This window comes from Phasianus colchicus, chromosome 2 (assembly GCF_987193195.1).
Source record: "Phasianus colchicus chromosome 2, bPhaCol1.hap1.1, whole genome shotgun sequence".
Classification (NCBI taxonomy): domain Eukaryota; kingdom Metazoa; phylum Chordata; class Aves; order Galliformes; family Phasianidae; genus Phasianus; species Phasianus colchicus.
This window is the reverse complement of record NC_143437.1, coordinates 44,224,742-44,251,141: the sequence shown is the minus strand read 5'-3', so window position 1 is coordinate 44,251,141 and position 26,400 is coordinate 44,224,742. Positions and strand designations below refer to the sequence as shown.

At 33.3% G+C, this 26,400-nt stretch overlaps 1 protein-coding gene across 4 annotated transcripts in view; it reads left to right on the top strand.

Moving 5' to 3' along the window:
- PACRG (parkin coregulated) overlaps positions 1–26,400 on the top strand; it is a 190,621-nt gene that overhangs the window by 33,254 nt on the left and 130,967 nt on the right. For 3 of the 4 annotated variants that reach the window (XM_031612709.2, XM_031612717.2, XM_031612701.2), the window contains exon 3: positions 5,479–5,613. The exons of the other annotated variant lie outside the window; for it this stretch is intronic. In XM_031612709.2, coding sequence (XP_031468569.1) covers positions 5,479–5,613 — 135 coding nt within the window. The remainder of the gene's footprint in view (positions 1–5,478; positions 5,614–26,400) is intronic. 4 annotated transcript variants of the gene reach the window in all.

Below are 26,400 nucleotides of genomic sequence, written 5' to 3'. Positions count from 1 at the left end.
GCTGCATTAGCCAATGTAGGATGTTAGTTTAACAGCAGTACAAGAGAAGACTGATGCTAAGATCCCGACAGTGAGTGGTACAAACACTTTGTGAATGAAATTGTTTATATCTGCCCTAGATATAAGCAGCATGTAGCGGTAGACTCCATTCCCTGTATATAGTACAATTTAATACAAATGCATTTTTCAGTTTGGGTAGAAAGAAATAAAATTTATTATTTTATTTTTGAAAAACTATCAGTATCCCAGTTGATCATGCAGTACTATATTTTCAGGAAAGACTTCAAGCATGTTTTAGGCAAGAAAGTTGGGTGGTCACATGAATTCTGATCCCTGTAGCTTCAAAAATAAGTATTATAAATTAATTTTGTGGGAATAAAAACCACAAGAAGATCAGATTCAATTCCAGTCTTACCATAAGGAAGTCAACTGACTAAGAGCAGGATTATTTTTTTTCAGTCTTCCCATTGTCATCTAAATGCATTAAGCTGGATTAATCAAAAGTGTTTGAACTATTAAATTTGATTATGAGAATTTTGGTCATACTTTTTTTAAATTCATGAATGATTATATAAAATCAGTGAGATCTCTACTTTTAGGAAGTACATCTTTTTATTTTTCACACAACTCTTGAACAATTATCGACTACTGCTTGGAGTACTACGACTTATGTCTGCATAGGCAGATAGGAAACTGTATCCAATTAATTTTCGATGCTCAGTGTAAATTCAGCACCATTCCTTGAAGAAGTAGTCAACCATTTCCTTCTGTCATACTCAGTGCTGCTCCTTCTCTTGTGCTATCCAAATTTTTCATAAAACTTCCCAGTAAACCACTAATACTTAACAAATCAACCTAACAGAAGAAAATTAAAAAAATGTAAAAACGTCTTTGTTTCTGATATGGTCCTCTGAATACCTAAGCCAAATCTTGTGGTTTTTAATGGCAGCAGTAGATTGAGATAGCATCCAATGAAGTGCTTGATTTATGGCAAGACATCTCAGTTCATTGACAATTTTTGTCTGACTTCAACTGCCCATGAAACTACACAAATTTTCAAGAAAATCACCAGTCATCCTATGCAGGTACATAGTTAGGCTCCTGAGCATGCATCATTTGATAATCATTTAGAAATTTAGGCAGTTTGAGTCTTAGATAATTAATTACTATTTAAAGTTGACTTCAAATAATTTTTGTTCACATTTTCCTAGTGTGCCATCAGTGATGTCTAAGAATGCAACCTGATAAAATGGCTTAAAATGCCCGTGAGTCCATGAAAAAAATATTTTTCATTTTTTGTATAATGGCTTGTAGTTTTTATCTTGTTGTATAGCTCAGTAGCACTACAATAAATTAGTTTTGCAATTATCAAATTGTTTAACTTCTCTTTGGCATTTAATGAACCTCAGCAGCTGTTTATTGCTTCATATACTTTGCCATCATGAATATTAGCCTTTAATTAACTGGAACTCTAGTCTTAGTCTTTCTAACTACATTGCAATGAAATACTTTTATTAGGCTGATGAAGGTACTGTTTGTTACTGCTTTTTCCAATAAACTGAATACTTTCAGAATGTTTTAGGTGTTTTTTTTTTTTTTTTTTTTAGTCAATAATGGAAAGTTAAGCTAATTATGAAAAGTAAAGACACAATATATTTTTGTATATTTTACTTAGAAACATAAAATTGCATAGAAGTCACATTTGGAAGGGTCCTCTGAAGAGCACCAGGATCATTAGAATGTATCCCTTTGATTTCTGTATTTTTCCTTAAAATTATAGGGAAATCATTGCAGCTTGGAAGGTCCTAATTGAGATGTACATAACAAAATGCTAAATCTGCATGAGAAAAAGAGACATTAGAAATTGTCAGATACATGTTAGAAAATATTTTTCAACAATAATCTATTGTGATAAACGTGTCTTCTCTATGAAAAGCAAAAGAGACATAGAGTTGGTGTTTTGTCCTGAAGAAATTGACTGATCTAAAGATTATGCAACTGTTTCTCCCTGTGTTTACTGTGCTCCAGATTTTAATTGTTTCTCTTTTATTACTTCTTATATCTACTGATCCAAATTCATTATCAAAATGCCTGTACTGTGATTGTCTGCAAATAGAGAAGAAAAGGAAGCCTCATCTTCAATTTCTATATAGGAAAATAAATATATGAAATAAATGCAGATAAATTGGGAATTATAAAAAAGTCAATTATATGCCTTTATTTTTCCTCAAGCAAACCTAATTCAATATTTTCATAAGTGATCTGGAAAAAAAAAAAAAAAAAAAAGGATTATATAATGAAATCTACAGTTGATTCTATGTTTGGAGTAGTTATTAAAATAGATTAAGATTAGAGTGTCACAAAAATAGAAGTAGAAAGCTTTCATAACTGGTGTGGCAGAATTGAAATTAAATATAATAGTACGAAGTACAGAGTAACGCACTTAAAATTAATGATAATAAGTTATATTATTAACATTGTGCTTGTCTATAGTGAAAGATGGTTACTGTCATTAATCAAAGGATAACTATGAGTTGCCAGTCTATTGTGACTGTGAGAAACTAAACATAATGCTAGGAGGTCTACCAGAAAAACTATTTCTGTGTGGTGTGAAAAGGTACTACCAACTGTGTTTCTCATCGCTGATTCTGTGGATTTGGTAAGCTTGAATATATTTCTTTTTTATCAGCTTTTCCAGTTACATCTTGAACACACAGAAACTTCAAGAAGTCTCACCACTGAATTTGTGCAAGGAGTTCCATAAATCCATGAGTTGCTGCATGAATACATAATCATTTTTCTTTGTTCCAAATTTTTCACTTAATGGCTTGTTTTCATGTTCTGTACTCTTAGTGAGGGAAACAATGGAAAATCAGTTCCTATTCATTCTCTCTGTGAAGCAGTGATTTGCTTTTATTTCTCCTTAGTAATCATTTTCCTGACATTATATTTATGTAAAAGTCATTCTGTAACTTCAGACATTGTTCTTCTCTGAAACTCTTTTAAACGTACCATATATGTTTGTTTGCTTACTTTGGTTTTTTGAGTTGGCAGATCAGAGTAGGCATACTACTTAAAATGTGATTTCTAACTATTGAAATAAGGATAATATATAATAGCATTTCAGCAGTAAAAATTTCTTGACAATTTTTTAAACACATTTTATAGGTCAGAAATATTAGAGGAATAATAAAGAAGTGTGTTTGATGATCAAGATCTTTTTATTCCTCTAGTTTTTTTGTTTCTGAATGAAGAATATGAAGAAGTTGAATTAACACAAGCTTGTCTACCAGAAAATTTATAGAAGTGCAGTAGATAAAAGTTCATACCAAAACTACTAAAATTAATTAGGAAGAATAATTTTTGTTTTCAGATAAGATGTAGTTTGGGCTTGCTTTTTCTACCTCTAATGATGATAGTCTGCCAAAAATAATTAATATTTTAGCTCATGTAAGCAAGACAATGTATTCTTTATCAATAATGTAAGTTAAAATTTAATTAGAACGGTGACTCCTAATACTTTATGGAAACACACGTCTTAAAGAATGTATGAAGATCACACCAATATTGGAAAAATGCATGGATGGAGCATTAAAAAAATCTAAAGAAAAGTGAAAGCACCTATCCTGATGGCACAGAACAAATTGGGCCTCTACAGAACAACAAGCGTAGATTTATTCACATCTGTTTCAAGTGCTTTTCTCAGAGTGTTATGCTCTACTGTTGCAGATATGTTTACTAAGGAGTATTACATATGTATGCATATCAAATCTATTTTCACTAGGCATGGTCTATAGGTGATAGCGCTATACAGCAGTTTGTCACAGTTTAGAAGCCCTAGTTTAAACAATTTGCATTAAAGTATGGTATACACATATCACTGGTCAGTCACACTGTGTCAGTCTTATGAGTTGTAAAAAATAGTAAAATATGTTGAAGGAAAAAAATTGCAAAGTCAAGTTTTGATCTTGGTTGCCACAGTTAAATTACAGAATAGCGCAAGTGAAGCAAAGAATATCACATGCTTGTGTTCTGTTCACTGAAACACTGAATGTACTGCTAGAAACTAACATCAAGGTCATTGAAGACAGACATAGAAACATATAATAAGAGAATTAGAATGATACAAAATGCTGGGTATGAGTTACAGTCCTTGAAGCTCTTGCCTTTTTTTGAAAATGATGCTTTTTATATTATAAAAAGCAGCAAGTCACAGTGGCATTTTTGAAGAAAGAGATATGGAGAGAATTGTAGGCAGTCCTTATCTCAGACATTGCTATAAAATTAAAAAAAAAAAAAGAAAAAACGGACAAGAATTTCTCAGGGAGTAATCGTCAAGGTCATTTGAGATTACGTTAGCTCTCTTAGTCTCTTCTAGCATTTGAAATTAGCTTTGTTAATTAGTTTAAACAGTAGATTTCTTCTAAGTATTAGAAATTCTGTTATCTTTGTGCTGGTTTTCAGTTACTGTTACTACTAAGTTTGGCTGAGAAAAAAAGTTCCTTTGTGGACATTTTAGAATCGGACTGTCATTCAGGCACTCAGGCTACATGGTACACTGACCAGACACAGTTCCGCTTGGTTCCTTAGCTGAATCAGATATTCTTCCAAGGCAACAAAGGCAGAGTGGAGTGATTTAGGAGTAGACTCTTCCACTTCTTCTAGGTTTTCAACCATTTATCATAGAATTCTAGAATCCTTAGAGTTGAAAAAGATCTCTGAAGGCCATCTAGTACAACTCCTCTGCAATGAACGGGGACATCCACAGCTAGATCAGGTTGCCCAGGACCTTATCCAGCCTTTCCAGTCTCCAGGGACAAGCCATCAACCACAGCACTAGGTAACTTGATCCAGTGCCTCACCATCCTCACTGTAGAAGATTTTTTTCTTATATCTAACCTAAATCTCCCCTCTGACCTTGAAACCATTTTCACTTGTGCTATCACCACAGACCCCGATAAAGAGTCTGTCTCTGTTTCCTGTAGCTCCCCTTTCGCTACTGAAAGGCCAATACTAAGGGGCTGGAAGTCATATGAAAGCCATATGCAGAGGAGCTGAGGAAACGATCTAGTGAAGTAGGTCAAAGAAAGACAATGGTAAGACAAGACAGCTGTATTAGATAGAAACCAAGCCAAATGACTTCTATAAAGAAACGATTGAAAGAAGAATATTTCTCGAGGAAAATGCTTGATTTTACAAGAACTTGTACTTTATTATGTAAATGTATTTTTGATGTTTTTGTATTAAAAATTCTGCAGGAACTGAGGTGGCCACAAAGAAATACAAAGTTTTTATGGGGGAGAATGAAATTGGTAAACAAACAAAAAAGGAGCAGGTAGTGAAACTTGTAAAGACGGTTGCAAACAAATTTGGGAGATCAGTGAGGTTTTTATTTCTTTCTGTGTAAAGTCATATAAGCTTTTTCTAAAAATGTATTATCATGAAATTATGGTAGAATTTGTTTGTTTCTGTTTTAAGGTAAGGGGACCCCCACTTGCAGGAGCGTTTAAAGAGAGACCAACAAAGCCCACAGCATTTCGCAAGTTTTATGAACGAGGAGACTTCCCCATTGCTGTTGAGCATGATACGAAAGGGAATAGAATAGCATGGAAGGTAAGTCATAGCATGCCTTTGATAGCCACATGAGCTTGTTGAAGTGACATCTCTAATTGTCAAAAAATAGTTGTCTCGGAAGTAAACAAACTGAAGTTTCTTAGAAAATGGAAGATGGTGTGGAAGCTGTAAAAAAAAAAAAAAAAAAAAAAAGGCTCTTGATTCAGCTGTCTACCTTGGCTAACAATTAAATTATATGCTGCAAAAAGCAAGATGACAGAGTTGCTTTGCCTTAGAGAATTGCCTCCTGCCCAATTCATCTCTCTTTTTATGAGGACCTGGCAATGCAGCCTATTTCAGGCAGTCCATCAAATGATGGAAGTGGTTGGTTTCACTGAGCAGCAGCCATTTATCTACCCCAAATTTCACCTTCCTGCAGGACACTTCCAAATAGAAGCTTTAATTACCTAAATGGATAGGTCAAGATTGCCTGCTCCCTGAAAATGCAGAGCAGAATACAAACGAAGGCAGATTCTCATTCCACAGCTGTACTCTCAGTCTACAGCATATGTCAGACAGCGTAATCGCTGTCATACGTGCCCCTGTTAGAGGCTGACCTCCACTGCTGAAACCATTACAGCTACGACATTTCTCTGACAAAAGGTTAATTGGCTTCAAAATAAATGTATTGCCTAATGACTCCATTCTAATGCGGCTGTGTTTCTCTCTAAAAGGGTTGGTGATGTTATTTGTAAAACTTGCCAATCTTCTAAGTAACCACTGCAGACTTTTGAATTTAATTTTAAAAATGAATGCTGATCTTTAACCTGCTCCTACTATTTAATTATTTTTGTTGTCGTGAATTATTCTTTTTTGTGTTGTTTATTGTACTAGAATAAGATTTCACTGAAAGCAATGATAGTTAAAGAAAATAACGTGGTACATATGAAAATAATATATCAGATTTATAGAATATTTAAAATTTTTCATGTAGAGAAAATGATATAGAATTTACATGTGTAGCTTTGTTAATTCAATAAAATGGGAGAAATTTTGCAATCTCATAACTGATTCTGCTGCTAATGATGTCAATGGGATTTGACCTTTGCTGTAGTAAGTGTTGCTGTATAATTTGTTAGTAACTACGATTTAAGACAGCTTTTTTGTGTATTTAAGTATAGAATGGGGATTTGTACTGTGAGAAAGTATTGTTAGCAGTAACAATGCTAAATTAGCACAAGGATCAATTAATAGTTCTTGCAACTAATCTCTTATCATAATGAGATTCCATTGCATCGGTCCTTTAGACAACTGTAATCATGATTTCTCTGGATTAAAGTTCACAGGTTTACAGTTTAAGTTTCCATTCCAATCTTTCGTCACCCAGTAAGAGTCAATGATGATTTGCAAACATGCAATAATCTGTAGAATTCAGGTTTTTTTTCCTGAGGCATTATAATTTCTGATTTCTCAAGATTGGATTGAGAGATACATTTAACCTCATTTTAACTGCTATTTGGTGTACATACTTCCATTATAAGGATTAACATTCTACTTGATGATGCTACTGGCTACTTAATTGACTTCTTGCTAACTAACTTTCTGAGCCTTCAAACTAAAGCTGAGCAACTAGAATAAGTGTTTGTTCCTGTATCTGGCAGTTTGAGTTGTTTGAAGATATACTTACTACCTGAAGACAATCACAATATAGAATCTCTGGTGAACAACCCAGCAGGATTTTTTTCTTATTGCAATTTGTAATCTAATCACTCCAGTTTTTTTCCTAATACCCACCTACCACAGTAACACATTGTCATGTAGATAGTGAGACCTAAGGCTCTTATGTCATGAAACAGCTACCTCTGGTATTGCTGTTCATCCTCTCTTTCAAAACAAATTATCACTACTTCAGCATGCATCTAAGAAGGCAGTGTAGTAGTGCACTGTTCCATTCTTTTATCATCAACATGGCAGGGCCCAAACTTATTTCCCTTATTCCAATCCACTTGATTTATTCACGGATCAATCTAGACTGAGTTTTGTGGCAGGCACTCAAGAAAACAATACTGAGATAGTAGAATTACTTGGGGCTATTGTTTAATTTGGCACACAACCATCATTGATTATTGTGCATCTTAAAAAGATGTAGAAGGCAAATAGAAGTTTTCTAGCTCAAACTTTAGGCTACATAGCTTCTGAAGTCCTGCATGCTTCTGCTAGGGGCTGAGAATGTTGTTCATCATTAGTTACTATTTTAAGATGCAGATAAAGTAAATGTCAGTATTTTTTACTTGCTTCAATAACATGAAAATAATCAAAATAGCTAACATACATCTAATGGCTCATTTTCTCTCATTCATCATATTTATTTGTAAACTTGATTCAATCATTCTAGAAATATATTTTACTCCATACTGCTTAAATTCATGAAGAAAAAAAAAACATTTTACTAATATGTCTAGGAAAATGCTTTAAAATATCTTGTCTAAACTATATTTGTATGAGTTAAATTGTTCTAGTGAAAGAAAATATAACTGTTATTTTAATCCTGAAATCACTGCATGATATTATTGTTTTATTCCGATGTGTTGTTTGTTTTTTTTCTTTCATTTATTTATTTATATGCTATTTATATCATGGTTCATTTGACTTTTGTTAACTTGGATACCCAGTGGTGCATGAGAAAAAATGCAAGGGGGGTCTCAGAAATATGATTTATTCTGACAAAGGAAAATACTACAGGATTTTTTTCGTTCGTTAAATACATGCAGTGGGTTTTTCTGATCGGCTTTTCATAATTACTGAAACAAAACAAAATGGTCATAATTATCAGACATTACATAATGTTTTGAAAACTCTTTACTATTCGCTATATTGTGACTCTGTGGAAGAGTCATTTTTCGGTGGAAGAGAAAAATTTGAAATCTTTGAACATCCATAAATTGTCTTAACTTACAAAAAACTTCTGCTATTATACATAAATGACCCTGGATTTTGTAACAGTTCTGGCTCCCCCTTATTTTAAACACGTGATTAATTTCCTGTAAGGACTAGCTAAGAATAATTATTACTGTAGACCCAGACAAGATATAAATTTTAAGTTCTGAACTAGTGAATACCTTTATGTGTTGATTTTCTGATTCTGAAATAATAATTCTTACTGGGATATTAGCTTAATTATTTCCAAAATGGACAAAATTTAGAAAGAAGCATTTTTACTGTAAATTATTCGTAAATTTTGATGAGATTAAACTTTGCCTGCAATGACAGTGCTTACATAAGATCCTTTTCTTAAAATAAGAAGCAAAGCAAATTAGATTCAAGTTACAGGGTTATTGCAGCGAGATCTGGTTTCCATGTGATTTTTCAACCAAAGTGTTCAGGCTTAGAAATTCATACTGGCATCCTGGCTGATAAGTTGCCATATTATGCTACATAATTTCTACAATCAGCTCTTTAATTATTATTACAAATCCAAATAAACCTGTTTTGACTCAATGGAAGGAAAAAAATGAATGCATAAAATATGGTTACAATATAATCTTAGTAAATCATGATAACAAGTTCAGGAAATTAACTCTGTCTTTAAGGAATATCACCTCAAGAAAGAAAGAAAAAGAATTTTAAACATTCTGATAATTTTGAATTTAAATGGTCTGATGTTAAAAGCTGTAATTGAGTTTATTTCCATAAGAAGGCATGACTGTTTTGGTGTTTTTAATCTTCATTTTCAGAAATGGAGAAAAATTGTATTTTCATATTTATCAGGAAGTAAATATGAAGAATGCTTTGTGAATTATGTTGGTGAAAATTCACCACCTCTGTAATTCACGAGAATATTTTCTGATTTTGAATACAATTTAAGTAAAAGAATTCATAGAAAATGAATTCAAAATATTCATCCCACTCAGGAAGTCTACTGGCAGTCAGTGAATTTCTTTGCTAAATTCACACACTCAGTAAAATATTTGAACATCTAATTTAAATTCTTTGATTTGATTAACCCAGTGTGGTTGCTAAATACATCTGTAGTACCTTATAATTGATGCAAATACATAGTACTCATATTTTTGGATAAAGTAATAGCTTTTGAGAACTGTAAACAAACTTTTTAGGTTGAACAACTCAACTAATGTTCAAGATTCTTTCCAAATTTGAAGCATTTGATTTTGTCCAGTAACAAAGAATGGATAATAATTGCATGGTTTGAAAGTGTGTCTGTGATGTGGATCAAATATAAAAGTTCAGAATATAAATTGCTGTTAATTTAGAATTAGATGGTAGTGGAAAGTAATTTTTTTAGACAAAGAATGTGGCTGGAGTGTTTATCTCATAAGTCCTCTGACTACTTGTTTAGGATCCTTAAGTTCTCTTTTAACTCACAATTTTCTTTAAACAAATGTAGTAATATATTCTTTTGCACAATTTCATACTGAGCTATGAATTATAAAATCTCACTGCTCCGTTCTTGAAAAGGACTTCCATTTTAAAATATAATGAGTTAAAGAAGGTCAGAATGCAATTAAACCTTAGACTAAGGAAGCTGATAATCCAAGGAAGTATTTCTGAATTTTTAAGAATGTGTTTGAAATGCAGTCTTTCTGTATCTTAGAGAAAGTCATCAGAATGTTTGAAAAATCACTTGTTTGGGAATCGGGTTAATCATGAAAGATATTTCTCTGTGGAAGAAAAAAGCCACTATCCTTCAAAATAATTTTAGCCATTTCAAAGAGAATCTATTTCAAAACTACAAAATTCTTCATCAAGCAAAAATGTCAAAATGAATATTATTTGTCTCCTTTCTGAATTTTTATTTTTTTTGTTTATTTCCAGTGTAGCTATAGCTATTTTCATTGAGGATGTGAACTTTATCATTATAATTTCTGTTCATCCTCTTTCCTACATAGTTTATGTTTTTCAGAGGCTTTTGTAAGCTTTGACACCGAAATGACTTCTTGGTGATAGAAACTAGATGCAGGGACAGAAGACTGTTCTCCTGCCATTAATGTCATGTGTTTGCATGAGACATCTGATTTTTTTCTTGTGTAGACTATTGAAGGTTGTTTCTGGGAACAGGGACCACAAGCAATCTGAATGTGCCACAGAACTGTAATTTTTGTTCGCACCTCTCATCCCTAATTTGGTTTCATCTGTCTGTTGTATGTTAGCCTATAAAATTCTGAGTTGCTGTGATTAAACTGGCACCTATATCCAGTGGCTAGAAAAATCTTTTCTCCCAACCTCTAAAATGGCTGCTATGGGGTTTGTGTGTTTGTTGTCATTTTGTTTTCTTTTCATGAAGTTTAACCGTTTCTGACTAAGGGGTACATTTTAAACAAGAGGTAATATAGTTTACTGCAGCAACTACTATAGTTGAAAGAGATAGGGTGCACAGCTCCTAAGCAATATTGCTCAGTATTTTTCATTTCTGTAGCATTAATTTTCAATTAATGCGCATGAAAAAGCACTTAATGTATTTTGTTTCATTTATAGACTTTAGTTAGCCTTAGGAAGACTTCCCAAAATTTAAATCTAATAAAAGTTAGAGTGTGTTCATTTACCTTACAGAGTGACCCCATTAATATTTTGTCATTTATTGAAGTGAGATATGATTCCAGGAGTTAGAGGATTTAGTAGCTTATTCCCATCAGAAAGGGAAGGTCCAGTTTTTTTGCATTTCTTCTCTCTGTTCCTAAAACATACATGATACTGGCACTGATACTAACCTGAAATCTCTGTGAGTAAATGTATCTCACTAACTCACTGAAGAATTGGGTATCCTTTTTTCAATTAACAATGTCTTCACGGTCCTGTGAACTTTCAGTACAAAAGGGTCCATAATGTTAAAGCCATGTGTTGATGAAGGAAAAAAAACATCAGTGAGGAATGTGAGAGGGATGAAGTATCTTATGAAGTATCGTAAAACTATTTTTCTTTCAACATGGAGATGAGACTTCAGATATCTCTCAGATAAGAGAACTATATGGCTATGAAAAATGTTTTTCTTTTGAATTAATTTTCATATATATATGTATATATATATAGGCTTCTGTTCTTTGCTAAACTCTTTAATACCTTCTTAATAACAAATGTCATATTGAGGAAAACATTTAAATCCATCAAAAATATTGTCATGCAGAATAAATGTTTTTGCAGATTGTATACAAAGAAGGATAGCCACGTATTACAATTAGCCACAATTACAGCACAGAGTGATGCCAGTATTCTATTATATTTCATGTCTTCACGAATGTTTTAGGACATAGTTCAGTGTTTTCTTCTATAATTGACTTCTATTTACCATTCTCTGAGGACTTTTTTTTAAAAAATCATTTCAGTGATCTTGTTTACGTCTATCCCAATACAATTGTGTTGATATGACAGAAAATTGCAGTGTGAATTTAAGTGAGAGTAATTTGAAGCAGGAATTTCTTAATCCAGAAATAATATGTAATAATTTAGAGAGATTAGAAATGTAAGTTGATGTAAAGAAATGGTCTTGGAGACATAAATTCTAAAATGCCTCCTCTGAAAAATAAAAAGATGCCAATAGATTTAAAGTGAAGAAATAGTTTAGAAAATAATCAGAAAAAATAAGTAGTATAGAACCTGGTTGTCTGAGGTGTACATGGTTACAAGAAAGAATTATTCCTTTAGAACCCAAAATGCAGCATCATGTTGCATCTTGAATCTGAAATTATTTATAGTCTCTCAGTATGACTTACTGAAACAAGTATGTACATTCATGAGGTAATCATAAGTGTGTGTTTAGACAAATCTGATTCCTAATTCTTTGTGACTGTTTTACTAGTGGCCAACTGATTACTATCTAACTGCTTTCGTTGCTGATGTACATGCAATTTTTTCTTAAAGATTAAACCTGTAATCACAGTTCTATTCTTCTAGTTTCCTTTAAAAAAAATGCTAAATAATACTAAAATATAGACATGTCCCAGTATCTCTGATCTGATTCTCCTTTACTTTTAAATCTCTTAAGCGGTATAATGTAAGTATTATACCCCCTCTGTGCCCTGAAATTATATAAAAGATCACTAGAATAAATACTATCTCTTTTCTATGGATTAAAACATACTCCAATTGATCCATTAAAATGGGGTCCTTATTGCCATAGCTAAATATTATTCATTCTTTTTTCCATTTTTCTGCCTGTGATATTAAAACTTTTCTTACTGATCCATTAGTTTTTTTTCAACCTTGATTCTCAAAGCAATCCATTTCTGAACAGCCATCTGATTGCTGAATGCTTTATAGAAGTTATAAAAGTGATGGTCGTACTTTTGATAGAATCAACTTAAATCTTTATCTTGTATCTAAGAAGTTTTAGTTAGTATCTGATTATGTTTATATGTAATAGTGTAACTTTGTTTACATTTAATAGGTGAAAAAAAGTGATATTAGTGATACAAAATGAATCTTATCAAAATACTGTTTCAAAAGACTCCACCAAATCAGTTTTTATGAAATGTCAGAAAACTGAAAGTAGCTATTTCAGTACTTATCAATGTTCTCATTGCTTGCTTTTAGTTTATACATTTAAGATAATATCTTCTGTAAAATGCTGTATTAGTCAAAGGCTACTCAGTGCCATCTTTTCCGCATACTAGTTGTGGATCACAGAATTCTGAATATTACTATGAGTTTTTTTTTAAACTGTTTTCTAGTCTTTTCCACTCCTTTCATAATTATATTTGAAAAATCTATTGAAATGTTCTTTCTCAATATTCAGATAAAGTACCATATTTACTGAAAAAATGAGATGTTCATTTGTTTAACAGAAGAATCTTTCCAAGGGGAAAATATTAATGTTCTCTTAGATATGAATCAGATTTTCTTTGTTTCAAGAACATCAATGCTGAATTTGGATGCTAGCGTTCAGCCAAAATCTGAAACAGGCCTTGCAAAAAGCACTGACAGTTCACCTGATTCTTGTAGTAGAGAGCTGCCACATTTCAATTGTTAATTCCTCTGTGGCTAATTAATAGTTGCATCTTTTAGTGGGATTTTAGAAAACAGTAATACTATGGCAGTTAATTTACTATTCCTTTTTCCCCACATACACAATTAAAGCCATCCCTTTATTTGATGTAAATTGCCATCTCTTGAAAGTATATGGGATGAAAACCCAGCCATGTATCAGAAATAACTTTAATTTAAATTTGCTAAATGACCTCTGAAAGCTAGATGAAAGATTTTCTGCTGAATGGGCTGGTGCTCCCTGCCTGTATAATTTATGTGAGAAATTAGTGCGAATGGTTCACTTTTATGGAGCAGTGCTGCTTGTAGCAAGCCTGCAGAAACAATTTTCCCCCAAGCCTCCATCTGTTCTTCAAACCAGGGCATATGCCATCTCATCGAGCTTGAAAGTCAACTGATTTATAACTTCTGAAAAGTGCATAGATTGAAAAGAAAGGTCGACTTCTTCTATGTGACAATGATTTGCTAGGCACTTGGATAAAGACAATTCACATTACTGTGGATCCAAGAGGACACAAGTGACGTAAGCTTCAAAAATTGGTAGATTGAAATGTTGGACAAAAACAAATTGTTCCTCCTCCATGAGTTAAACAGCTATCTCTGTGTTTTAAAAGATCACAACTTTTTAGAAGGTAGATAGGTAATATAGCCATGAAATCTTGTTATGATGTGTTTCAGACTGAATAATATTTTCCTAGCTACAAAGGTTTCTGTCTAGAAGTAACAGGACTTGTTCCACTTTAAACTGCAAGCAGAAGCATCTGTCTTAAAAACTGCCTGTTGTTATTTGTCAAAAAGTTCTGTTAGTACCACAAACACAGCTTTGATGAATTTTGTATGTCTATGCTGAAGGTGAATTTGGAACCCTGTCCAAATGAATGGATGATATATTTTTTGCCCATTCATTGTCAGCCATCCTCCTTTTAACCAAATATTACAGTTCTCTGGTGAGTGACAAAACAAATTGAATTGACAATATAAAAATCAATATGGTTTTGATGTTTTCATTTATGGCCATGAAATACTGTGACTCTTCTACTTTGAGGCTCATAGTCTGAGTGGCATTAAGTACTTTGTCTTATCAGGTCTGATATCTTTTTTTTCCTATTTTTCAGGTAAAAATTGGAATATATTTAAGTGCTTATTTAATATAAGAAAGATTATATAGGAATCGAGCATGTGGAGCCTTTTCATGTCAAAATTTGAGGGCAAATTTTGCCTTGTAAAACAAAGAGACTTAGTATATAAAGTCCATGTAAGATGCAGAAAGAATCATTCTTTACTGGCATGAGCTTGTTGAGATATCTTTAGTATCCCTAAGAAAAAATAACAAATAAAGTCTTTTAGCTATCCACAATTGTCTGATGTTATGTAGGTATGAATGTCCTTGATCTAACTCACATAGGCAAGTATGCTTTTTGAACATTACATAACTCAGTAGAAAAAAGCACAGAAGGGCAGATTAACTAAACCACTGCTATGAACTATGTCTATTGTATAAATGAACCTCTAGCACTTAAGTCAGTATCCAGTGTAATGGAATTAAAATTCGTATAATGTGCATGCTACTGACTGACTAAAGAAGATGAAAATGTGGAGCTATTAAACTGTTTAAATTAAATACAATTTATAAAGATTTCACTGTGTTGAATATGTGTTAAATGTAGTTATAATATGGCTTTATGAAATGCTACACTGTAAAATGTGTGATATTTGAGAAAACTTCACACTACATGTCTTGTACAAATTAGTAGGGAAAAGTTAACTGAAAGATATATTCTAAATACATATTTGACCATTGGCTCTACTTTAGAATTGTCTTATAATGGATGCCTATACACAACAGTTTTGTGACAAGTGTTATTATATTTTGTTACTTTTCAATTGTTTCCTTTTTTTGTCCATTATATTGTGTACATGTAGTAAATTTATCTCTCTCCATCATTTTTGTTGTCCTATACTGTTTCCAAAGAAGAAACTAATTAATTGTCATTTCATTGTCATTTTCAGTAGCCTCTTATTATCCTTTTGCATCAAACTCACGTTCACATCTACTATTCTGCAGAGTTCTTATTTGGGATCTACTCTGCTCTAAATCCTCACATTTAATTCTGCTCGTTAATAGTATTTACTTGTCTTTAAATAGTAAATTGTATGTATTTGTCTATAAATGAAGTTACTTGTGTAAGGACAGCTCTACAGGAATTGGCTTAAGCTTTCCACTCAAATAAAATATATTTTTAATTACTATATACGTGTCTTTGAATAGAAATCATTCAGATTAAGATTCCAAATAACTTCCTAAACTAGTAAGCTCTAAATTTTAATGTTTTAAACTTCCTCTTACTTTGAAACTTCTTAACTACTCTGTTGAATAAAGTAAATATCCAATATTGCATGAAAAAATTCTCTTCCTTCTGAGATTTAAGCATGTAGGTAACTTAGCTTTGTAATCAACCTAGTCTGAAGCCTTGCTTTGGCTGATAATGTGTAGCAGTAGTGTTAGTGAGATGGTGTACTTAAATCTAAGATGAGAAAAAGGTATTTACACTTGTTTGTTCTCTGTTATAATTATGTTTCTTTCGTAATAAGTGCTGTAGTGTCATTGCATCTATAAGAAATAAATTGCCAAGACCTTTAGAACACAACCTATTTAAATGTGTCTGATAAATATTCTATTGAAGCAGTTGATTTGCCCTTTTTTTTTGTTTAATGGGAATTTCTTTTACCTTTGAAGTCAGAGTCTATATGTACATTTCAATTAGCAGAATGTCTGTGTGACAGTAGCTGTAACATGTGGTAGGTTACAACCAAAATAGTTTTAAATATTTAAATTAGATAGTTCCCCTTGGCTTTCAGCTTTTGCACATTAATGCTCTGGAAACAGGCAATTTGGGGAATTAAAAATGCTGTACTACTAAGTGATAGAATTTGTGGGTTACTAGTATTTTTTTCCTATGACATGCTTCAATATCAGACCAAAAAATATGTTTTAATTTCATTTTAAAGGAATTAGTAGCTAAATTGTCTCTGTATAATGAAACAATTTAAGTGCTGCAGGACATTCTAAAAGTTTCATCAGAGATAAAAACCCAAATAAAACCAACTGGCACATCAAACATAAAAATAAATAATTTATATCTCATATTGGAACTGTTTTTCTGTGTTTTAAAATAAATATTATGTTCATATGTTCAGGAAAATGTGTTTTTAATTAAAGAGTCATTACAGAAAGATGGACGAGTAATACCTAGAAGATCACAAGTAAGGATCTTTAAAGAGATAAGAATATTGAATGAAAATTTCCTCAGGCTACAAAAAAGCAAAACAAAGAGTATTGCTTACAGCTTAATCTAAACTTCTGTCTAAATACCTATTTCTTTTGGAATGTGGGCTGTGTCATAATGTAGTGAATCTCTACTTATAATGAAGACTATGTGCAACAGGGTGCAGTTCTGCTCTAAAAAGGGACATACTAAAGAAAAAAATGAGGGTTTGTCTTTATTGCTTTTCATTGGCTTCTAGGTAGAGTTATACTCTTATATATAGTACACCTTTTCCAATTAAACAACATTTTCTTCCTGTTCATGTGCTTGTCTAAAGACAAATTTAAATTAAAGCATGTAAAATGCAGATGTTAAATATTTGTTGAACAAAAATATTGATTTTTCCTATTTAATACACCTGATGTCTTCCTGCTCCACTGTCAACTGTATAAATGCATGAGTTAGAAGATTTCACTATGATGTCTAAACTGCCACCTATCTACATGCCATACATATGTAGTCAAGTTGTATGAATGAGAGTGAGATTTTTTTGGTTTATCCTTTTCAGTGCTGTTCTAGCTGTCAGGTGACAAACGTTTACAGCTGCTATTTTCATTTTTAACTTCTTGCTGACATCTCTATGTTTCATGTTTTTTAAAATACTTGTTTTTGAATGCATGTACGTAACTTTCAAAGTTTTAGGTAGAATTCCAGCTTACCTGTTTATAAATATGAATACCAGTTGCTTTGAAAAGTGATAGTGTCTTAGTTTCAGCTGGAACAGAATTGTTTTCTTCAAAATGTGTGGTATGATGCTACGTTTTGGTTTTAGGAGAAAAACAATGTTGATAGCACACTGATGTTTGAAGTTATTGCTAAGCAGTGTTGTCCAGAGCCAAGGCCATTCCAGTTTCTCATCTCATACTAATGTAGGGTTGGGAGGGCACAGACTCAGGACATGTGACTTAAACTGGCCAAAGGAATGTTCCATACCATATGACATTATGTGGAAGGAGTTTTGAAGGGGATGGGAATTTCTCTCTCTTTCTCTCTCTCTCTCTCTCTCTCTCTCTCTCCTGCTGCATGGGGAGCTAGATGCACATTGCTTGGGGGATGGTCAGAAATTGCTTTTCCATCACTTGTTATATACCTTCATGTATATACATACACACATACAGATAACTGTGATCCTTCTCTCTATCTTAATAGGTAGTTTTATCTCAACCCATGATTACAAATTGTTTTTTTTTTCCAATTCTCTCCCAAATCCCACTGGATTTGGAAAAGAAGGGCTGAGCAAATGACTGTGGTACTCAGCCACCAGCCAGGATAAACCACAACAGTCCTTTGGGTGCCCAGTGTGGGCCCTAAAGAGTTGAGATAATAGCAGATCTGACTGGAGCGTGTTAACACAATGTTGTGGCTATTTTATAATTGCTAGTTTTCTAATAATTGATAATGTTTTCTCTATGGAGCTTTTTGAGAGTCTTCTTGTTGAACTATATTGTATAGCACCTTGCTTGCTGTTTATTTTCCTTGCTATTTGTTTGTCATCTCTATGCATTGGATTAAGGTTCATATTTTGTTAACTAGGTGGCTTTGGCTCATGTTATGATAAAATTGGCAGTAGAAAAACTGATGTGATGTGTGTATTCAGCATTGCAGTTATCTCAAGGTTTTGAAAACCATATTGCTGATATCATTAGCAATTATACTCTTTGCTTAGTCTCCTCAGGGAGACAGGCTATGGAGGAGTCATGGAAGGACATTTTTCAGCAGTTCCTCAGCCTCCCTTTCTCTTCCACATTTACATCTTTCCCTAGAGTAGTTACAATAGCTCTTGAGAATTTTGAGTATCCATGAGATGTTCAGATCAACACTCTCCTATTGCTATGTGTCGCAAATGTATTTCAGGTTAAGATTAAACAATCATTTAAGAATATCACTCAGAGATCTGCTCTGAGGCAGAACAGTTCTGAGTAGCTGGGATTATGGGATTGTATGGGCAGATGATGCAAAGAGTGGTGGGCACCCCAGTAGTTTAGAATTTCACTTTTGAACAACTGCAGAATCCTGAAAAACTAGTAGAATATTTGGAGAAGACCTGTTGCTCTGGCAATTCTAGAGGGGCACTAATCACTTCAGAGTGCTGGGGCCTGGCCCATGCCTACTGAGCTCTATTCAGTACCATCCCAGCTGAAACTAAGACCAATAGTTTAAGCTCAATCTATTGCTTTCATTCACCAAAATGTAGTTGCAATTTTACCAATTCAGGCATTATTTTTTTTGTGAATTTGCCCTTTTTTTTGTAATATTTTTTCTTTTCTAAAGTATAAAAGTTCAAAATTAGGGAAACAATTGATTTTGATGCTAAAACTGTGCCATATCCATTGCTTTCAGAGGATCCTGAGTTATTAACCTATGTTGGTATCACAGAATCACAGAGTGGTTGAGGGTAGAAGGGATGTCTGGAGATCATCCAATCCAACCTCCATGCTCAGGCAGAATCTGCTGGTGCTCATTATTCAAACTGCTTTTGGAGATCTCCAGGGAAGGAGATTCTGCAGTCTCTCTGGACAGCCTATTCCAGTACTCTGTCACCATCACAGTAAAAGTTTTTCCTCATGTTCAGACAGAACTTCCTGTGTTTTGTTTTGTGACTGTTGCCTTTTGACATTCTGTTCATATCCAAAGAAGTGTACTGAGGGTCAGAAGATGGCGACTATACCCTTAATGAATCATAAATGCTTATAAACCCATGAATACTTATAAACTTGTAAGAACCTGTATCATCTATGATGATCCAACTTTATCATTCTTATCTTGCCCTTGGACCCTTAACAAGATCGTGCTTTGCCTTGCAATTTAATAACAGCACTAGAGACTTAGGGCTTTTATTCCAAGGCTGATGGAGACCCACTGTAAAGCCTGTGACTGTAACAAAAACATTTTTTTGACACCAGTTTGGATTTAGTTAAATTTCAGATGAATTTCAATTTCCTCTGAGCTGTCACGACGTGCTTCTGAGATGTGAAAGACAATGTGCATTTTTAGTTGGTCTTAGTAAGATTTTTTTGCTCAATATATTCATAGTTCATATAATTGCAGGGAAAAAAAAACACATTAATCAGGTGAAAACAATAAAAACTGCAGTGTATTTTATGTTTGTGGCAAAGTCCAACTTCTCATGCAGCAGTTTGTGTGGAAACATGAACAGCCATCATTTGGTACAAAATGTCGTAGTGTACAAAAGTTTGGAATTCAGGCCTGTCACAGATATTGTGAGTATTTTACACCTTTGAGAATTAGAATACATTTGTTTGTGTAAAATTCCTACCCGCATACAGTTCTGAGTAGTTGATTCACTCTGAGCTCAAATACTACTTCACAATTTTGAGATTTAGATGAAGATTTCTAGTTTAAGCTAAACACATTATACACTTTTTAAAAAGATAACTGTATAAATAGCTGGAATGAAACCATTTGGTAGCATTACTGAAATTGCCCTATTCTTTCTTGACAAAGTATAAACAACTTATAGTCAGCATAACTCCCTCCCAAAATAATTATTTTTGGTAGGTAAAGATTATCTGATAAGGAAAAAAATTTAGTCCTTATTGAATTTAAGCATGGATTTTTAATCATTTTTAAACTTGATTTGAATAAGTTCATTAATTTACAAATGATACTAGAAATACATAACAAAATATTCACAATTTATTTATCATCACCTGGATTGATATTATTTCTGTGAGATAATCAAAGGCAATGAAATTCTATCAGTCTAGTTATAATAGGAGTCACTACACTATATGTAACAAAAAACATGAAAGAATGAAGTGAATATAACTTCCTATTCACACAGCTTTTTAATAAATAGCACTTTCCATCAGTCTGTCAGAGATCTCTTGTCTACAGACATTTCTGACTACAGACAACAATGTAATATTTATGCTTCTTGCGTAAAGAGTTGTAGTTAATTAGGACAATAAATCAGTTTGCTCTCAAGGGCATAGAAAGACAAACTTTTATGGATTTACCACCTCAGAAGGTGATTTAAACTGTCTGAATGACTTTGCATAAAGTTGATTTGGAATACTTACATGATACATTTGTTAAATGCAGCTGGTAACTTTCAGGTAAGAAATAATGATGATCACTAACAGCAGGACCATCAGCCCCATACCTTTTTGCTAAGTAATTGTTCATTGATGCACTGAAAATCCTAGATCATTCATCTAGTTTTCAGAAATATCATTAGCTAATGCAGCGATATCACCTGATATGAGGTCTGCTGGGTTAAAATAAAACTCCAAAAGGTGGTTTAATTTTTAGATATACACCAGTGGTGATTCACACTGCCAGTTTTTAGTTGTTATTGTGTTGTCAGATTAATGTTGAAACGTAGCAAATACATGTTGGGATTCCCAGAATTGTTCCTCTTAATCTTTTATCAAAGGGGTAGACCTGAGAATGTAAAAGTGAGTTCTGCCTAGCAGTAAACTATGTTTTCTCTGCTTTAATTATTAATTCTATACCTTTGCATACTTCCTCACAAAGTGGCAGCTGTTTACACTGCTCTTACTTCTGTAAAGAAGTCAAAACTATTCCCACAGGGCAAAATACAAGCCCATTAGAATGATTATTCGAATTTTCCTAAGAAATTTCTTCACCTCTACGGTGGTATAATATGCTAAACCTATAAAATACTATTTATATAAAACCTACTGCTTTTTGTTTTAAGAGGGATTTAAAAAGTAGTTGAGTCTGGTCTGATTTATCTGAAATAAGCGACCTTATATGGAAGAGATTTGATTCAGGTCTTTCATGTCCTAGCCAAACAACAATTTTCACTAACCCAAGTAGAAGCTACCATGGCCTGTCTAAAACCTCCCAGGGCATATCATACAACTGTATTGAATTCTTTACAGCCATTGAGCAAAACATAGTGTGCGAGTCTTGTTGTTTGATCAGTATTCATTTCAGAATACTTTGAAATACTTAGTAAGTAAGGTGTAGCAGAAATGCTGAGTCATGGCCTGAAGCAGTGATTGAGCACCTGGTAGGAAGGCAGGGCCAACCTAGGAGAGCTCAGGTGATGCAATATGCATGAGTGACCAGAAGGGGTGGAGCCAGGATCCACCCCTTTTGAGACCTCATTTAAGGATTGGTAGTGGAAGCAAGGGTATCTTTTGCTGGAGATCCTTGTCTATTTGGGGCTTTCCAAGGGTAAATGGCCATTTTCCTTCATTTCTGTGGCTGCTGCATCTGGGCTTGTTCTCTGTTTTCATTTGCTGTAGTCAAAGACTTTGTCACCACACAATTGTGGTACTTTCTATCCCATTATAGCTTTATATAAGGTTATACGTTCAAAAACTCCATGGAATGCAACCTGACTGAGTCATGGATTTTGTGAGCCAAATGTTTTCTACTACCTGCACCTAAATTTTGACTCTTTACTCTTATTTACATCAAAATTTGCTATGAGGAAAATGGTTAAACTGGTTGCTTAATACTGTATTCAACTTGTCTTCCTTAGTAAAAAGTATTATCTCTATATCCAATGTCTGTCTAAGTATTCATTTTTATACATTTCAACATTCTTGTATATGTGACTAATATACAGTATGCTTAAATATGTTTTCTTTCTTCCTATTAACATCTGATTTATTCTGATAATTTAGTAAGTAATGTGAAATAATAATGTGAAAATGAGTTTTCAAGCACAAACTCTCGAAACTACGTGAATACAGAAATGTCTGAAAAGCTAACAGATATGGTGCTGGGACAAGCAACAAACATCTAACACAGAGGATCCAAGTATCCTTCCAAGCTCTTGGGTAACACTGTACCGTGGCTACAGTTTTTTTGGGTGTTTTTTTTTTTGTTTGTTTCTTTGTTTTTTTTTTTTTGTTTTTTTTTTTTGCTGAGGCTAGTCTGAAGCTGATATATAATCAGCTGCTCTTTGAGAATGATACTTGGACAGAGTTATTCTGATATTATTTTGGCCTCTTTTCCTGGTCTGCAGTTCATTTTGAAAAATAACTTGTAGGGTTGTTGTTGTTTTGTTTTTCTTAAACAAACTTCTTCAGATGGAGACCATAGTAGAAATACTAAGGGGATGTTGATATGATACTACGTAAATCTTAAGTTCATAATTTGCTGTTGTAACAGAGTAGGAAGCTACATAAATCATGTGCTACAAAACTATGTTTTGATTCATTATTAATGTCTTTAATTTCAGGATCATAATGCTTTTCCCTTAGGGCCTTGCTTCATTTAATATGTGGGATGGATAGTTCACTTGGGATAGAGCTACATAAAGACTTTGTTGCATAAAAACCAGATTAAAAAGTTCCGTCTGTTTCTTAATGTCCTTTGCTCCCTCAGTTGTTCTTCACTTTCACTCTATTTATCAGATCACTGAAATGATAGATTTTAAAACCAGTTAAAAATATGTCTTTGGCTTTGTATTTTTACTTTTCTGTTTAGTTTTGATCAGGTCGGTACAGTAACTTGGAATATAGTGCAGCCACGTAGATAGTTTCACTGATGCAAATCAAAGAACAGTAAACCAAAGCAGTAGAATAGGATGAAACAGCAGAGTGAATGATGAAAGAAGTCTTAAATCCATTTTACACACAGATAAGCTTTAAAAAGAAAAAATACCAAATCAGTAGTCCCTAGGAATGTTGCTTTAATAATTTCTAACTCTACCATAACCCTGGTAATTATTTTAGTAATTCAGTGATTAATTCAAAGTGAGCCATTTTACTTGGAGGCTTGACTAACCAGATTTCTTAATTTTATTTACTTTTTCTGTTTGAAATGCAACTTCTGCTGACTAATACAACTTTTATGAAGGCTTTAACTGAAGGACTTTAGAAACCATTCTTCAAAATTTTAAATATTTTTAAAATTACTTAGAATTAGCTTACACTATATCAGTCAAGTGAAACAAATGTTTCAGTTAATGACTTGGAAAGTGTACTTTCCAGCCATATGTGAGACATCTTTTCCTAAAAGCAAAGCAACACAACAACAACAAAAACTGCTTACTTGTTTATTTTCTACCTGACATTTCTGCAGATCAGATCCAGGACTCCAAAGTGCAGTGCCTGAAAAAACTTGAGCAGACAATCTAGAATACAGGGAAATTTTATTGTAATAAGGGCATGTTGCACCATGTTTCTTCTCTATATAAATTCATCTTGTTAAAGAGATGAAGCTTGGTTCTATAATAAAAAAAAAAAAAAAAATTATCACATTATTATATAATGCAAAGGTTACATTTTGGATTGCACAGCAGCTATAATGTTTGTTTTTCATAAGATTACAGAGTTCATTCTTGCAGCTTCAGGGCTATCTAGTACTACATCATTCATCATTCTTTCTGTGTTTATCCTATGCTTATTCTAAAAATAAATAATGTTTATCAGTCCTATACTACCCACTGTAAATGCACATTGGAAGTATTCCAGATTTAAGGTTTAAACCATTTTCTGTTGTTACACTGCATCCATTTGTAACAACAAATTTGCTAGATACGTTTTGAAAAGAGAAGTATATTTCTGCATGAGTAAATGTTGAGTAAAAGGTGAGTAAATGTTACCTTATTAAGGGAAAAAAGAAATGCTTTCCATGCTTAAGACAGAAACAGTGAAATATTTTTGTCTTCCTATAAAAAGAGTAGTTAATGTATCTTAAACTTTCCTATGAAACCTTATGCACCAGGGATCAGTATTGTGGCAGCTCCTGGGTCCTGTTTAATGTCTTTATTCATGACCTGGACAAGAGGATTGAGTGCACCCTCAGTAAATTTGCAGATGACACCAAGTTGGGAGGAAGTGCTGATCTGAGGGTTGGAAGGCTCTGTGGAGAGATCTTGATAGGCTGGATTGATGGGTTGAGGCCAATTGTACAAGCTTCAACAAGATCAAGTGTCAGGTCCTGCACCCTAACAATCCTGTGCAGATCTTGGCTTGGGGCTTGGGGCAGAGAGGCTGGAAACCTGCATGGAGAAAAAGGATCTGGGAGTTCTTGTTGACAGCTGGCTAAACATGAGCCAGCAGTGTGTTCAGGTGGTCAAGGAGGCCAATGGCATTCTGACTTGTATCAGCAAGACTAGGGACGAGATTGTCCTTCTGTAATCCAGTAGAAGAGAATCTGTCCTAGATGTCATGGGAAGATAGACAGTGGAAGCTGTTTCTTAAGAAGTTGGTATTCAGGGCAGCAGGATCTCAGTAGTTACAGAAGGTGATGTGAAATATTACTCACAACAACTATTTCTTTGTTCCTAGTGTAGTTAAGCATGGAGCATAAGAAGAATCCTTTAGTATCTGCACATAAGGCAAAATTAAGATACTATTTTCCAAAGGGCTCATAAATGAACCAACGTACTTCTAATGATTACTGTAATCTTTGCTGGAATGAATACTCCAATATAAATGACACCTTACAAACTTTTGAGTTAGACTGCCTGGTAGAGGTGAATATCAATCTTACTTTGAGAACTTCTACTTCAGGAAAGCTTTAAAATATTTGGTGCAATATTGTTACGACAAATGCATATTGAATAGATTATCATGAAGTTGTGTTTCCTTAAGAGTTTGCACTTTATTTCAGAAAAGTTAGTATATACAACAAATTGTTTGTTTGTTTTTTTTAAAGTAAGTTGCTGTAATTTAACTGCTTATATTCTATTTAATGAGCTAAAAGAAATTCTTCCATATAGTTCATTTTCATTGGATTATTTCTGTAACGATATTAAGAACTTAAAGTACTCTTTCTTTACTGATAACCTAAAGCATAAGTTGAATACGGACAGATCATATCATAATATCATATCATAAATGTAAATTGAATAGTAAGGAGTGAAATAAATGTTACTGAACAGAAAGATTTCTTTCATCTATTCTTTTTATAAATGCTAGTGAAAAAGCACACTGAAGGACTGTCAGGAACTTTTGTTTGCTTCAACAGAACTGAACTCAAAGAAAGTAGTGATTCTTCTTTGAGTGGTTTGTGTCTATTATTAACTGTTCTGCATATTAAGGTAAGTGGATTAGTCAGCATGGTTGTTTTCTAAAGAGCCAGAGGTGATCTTACAATCTTGAACTTCTAATGAAGCTTTTAAAATGCAGAGTTGCACTATCAAGCAATACATTGAATTTTATCCAAAGAGCTGAAACGAAAGCAATTGCAAGAGCTACTGTCACAAAACTTAAAAATCTATCCTATTTGTTTTCTTGATTTCTGTTTTACCATAAGATAATGAAGAAGGCTATGAGGACAAAAGCCTCTACATTACTACCTGCCTTTTTATGTGGCAGCTTGTTGAAAGTTGATAGTTAAGAAGTATTTGCTAAAAAAAAAAAAAAAAAAAGAGTACTGTTTTAATCAGAAAAGCATCTAAGAAAGATTCTTCAGTGTGAACAATAAGGGTTGATGGGGAAATAGTTGCTATGGAACTATTTGCTGAAGTAGCATGGAATGACAACGTTTAGTATGATTTAATTTACATCTCTGTACTGGATTTTCTTAAGAATGATGTAGCTGTAGATATCACCAGTAGTCTTCCAGAAAG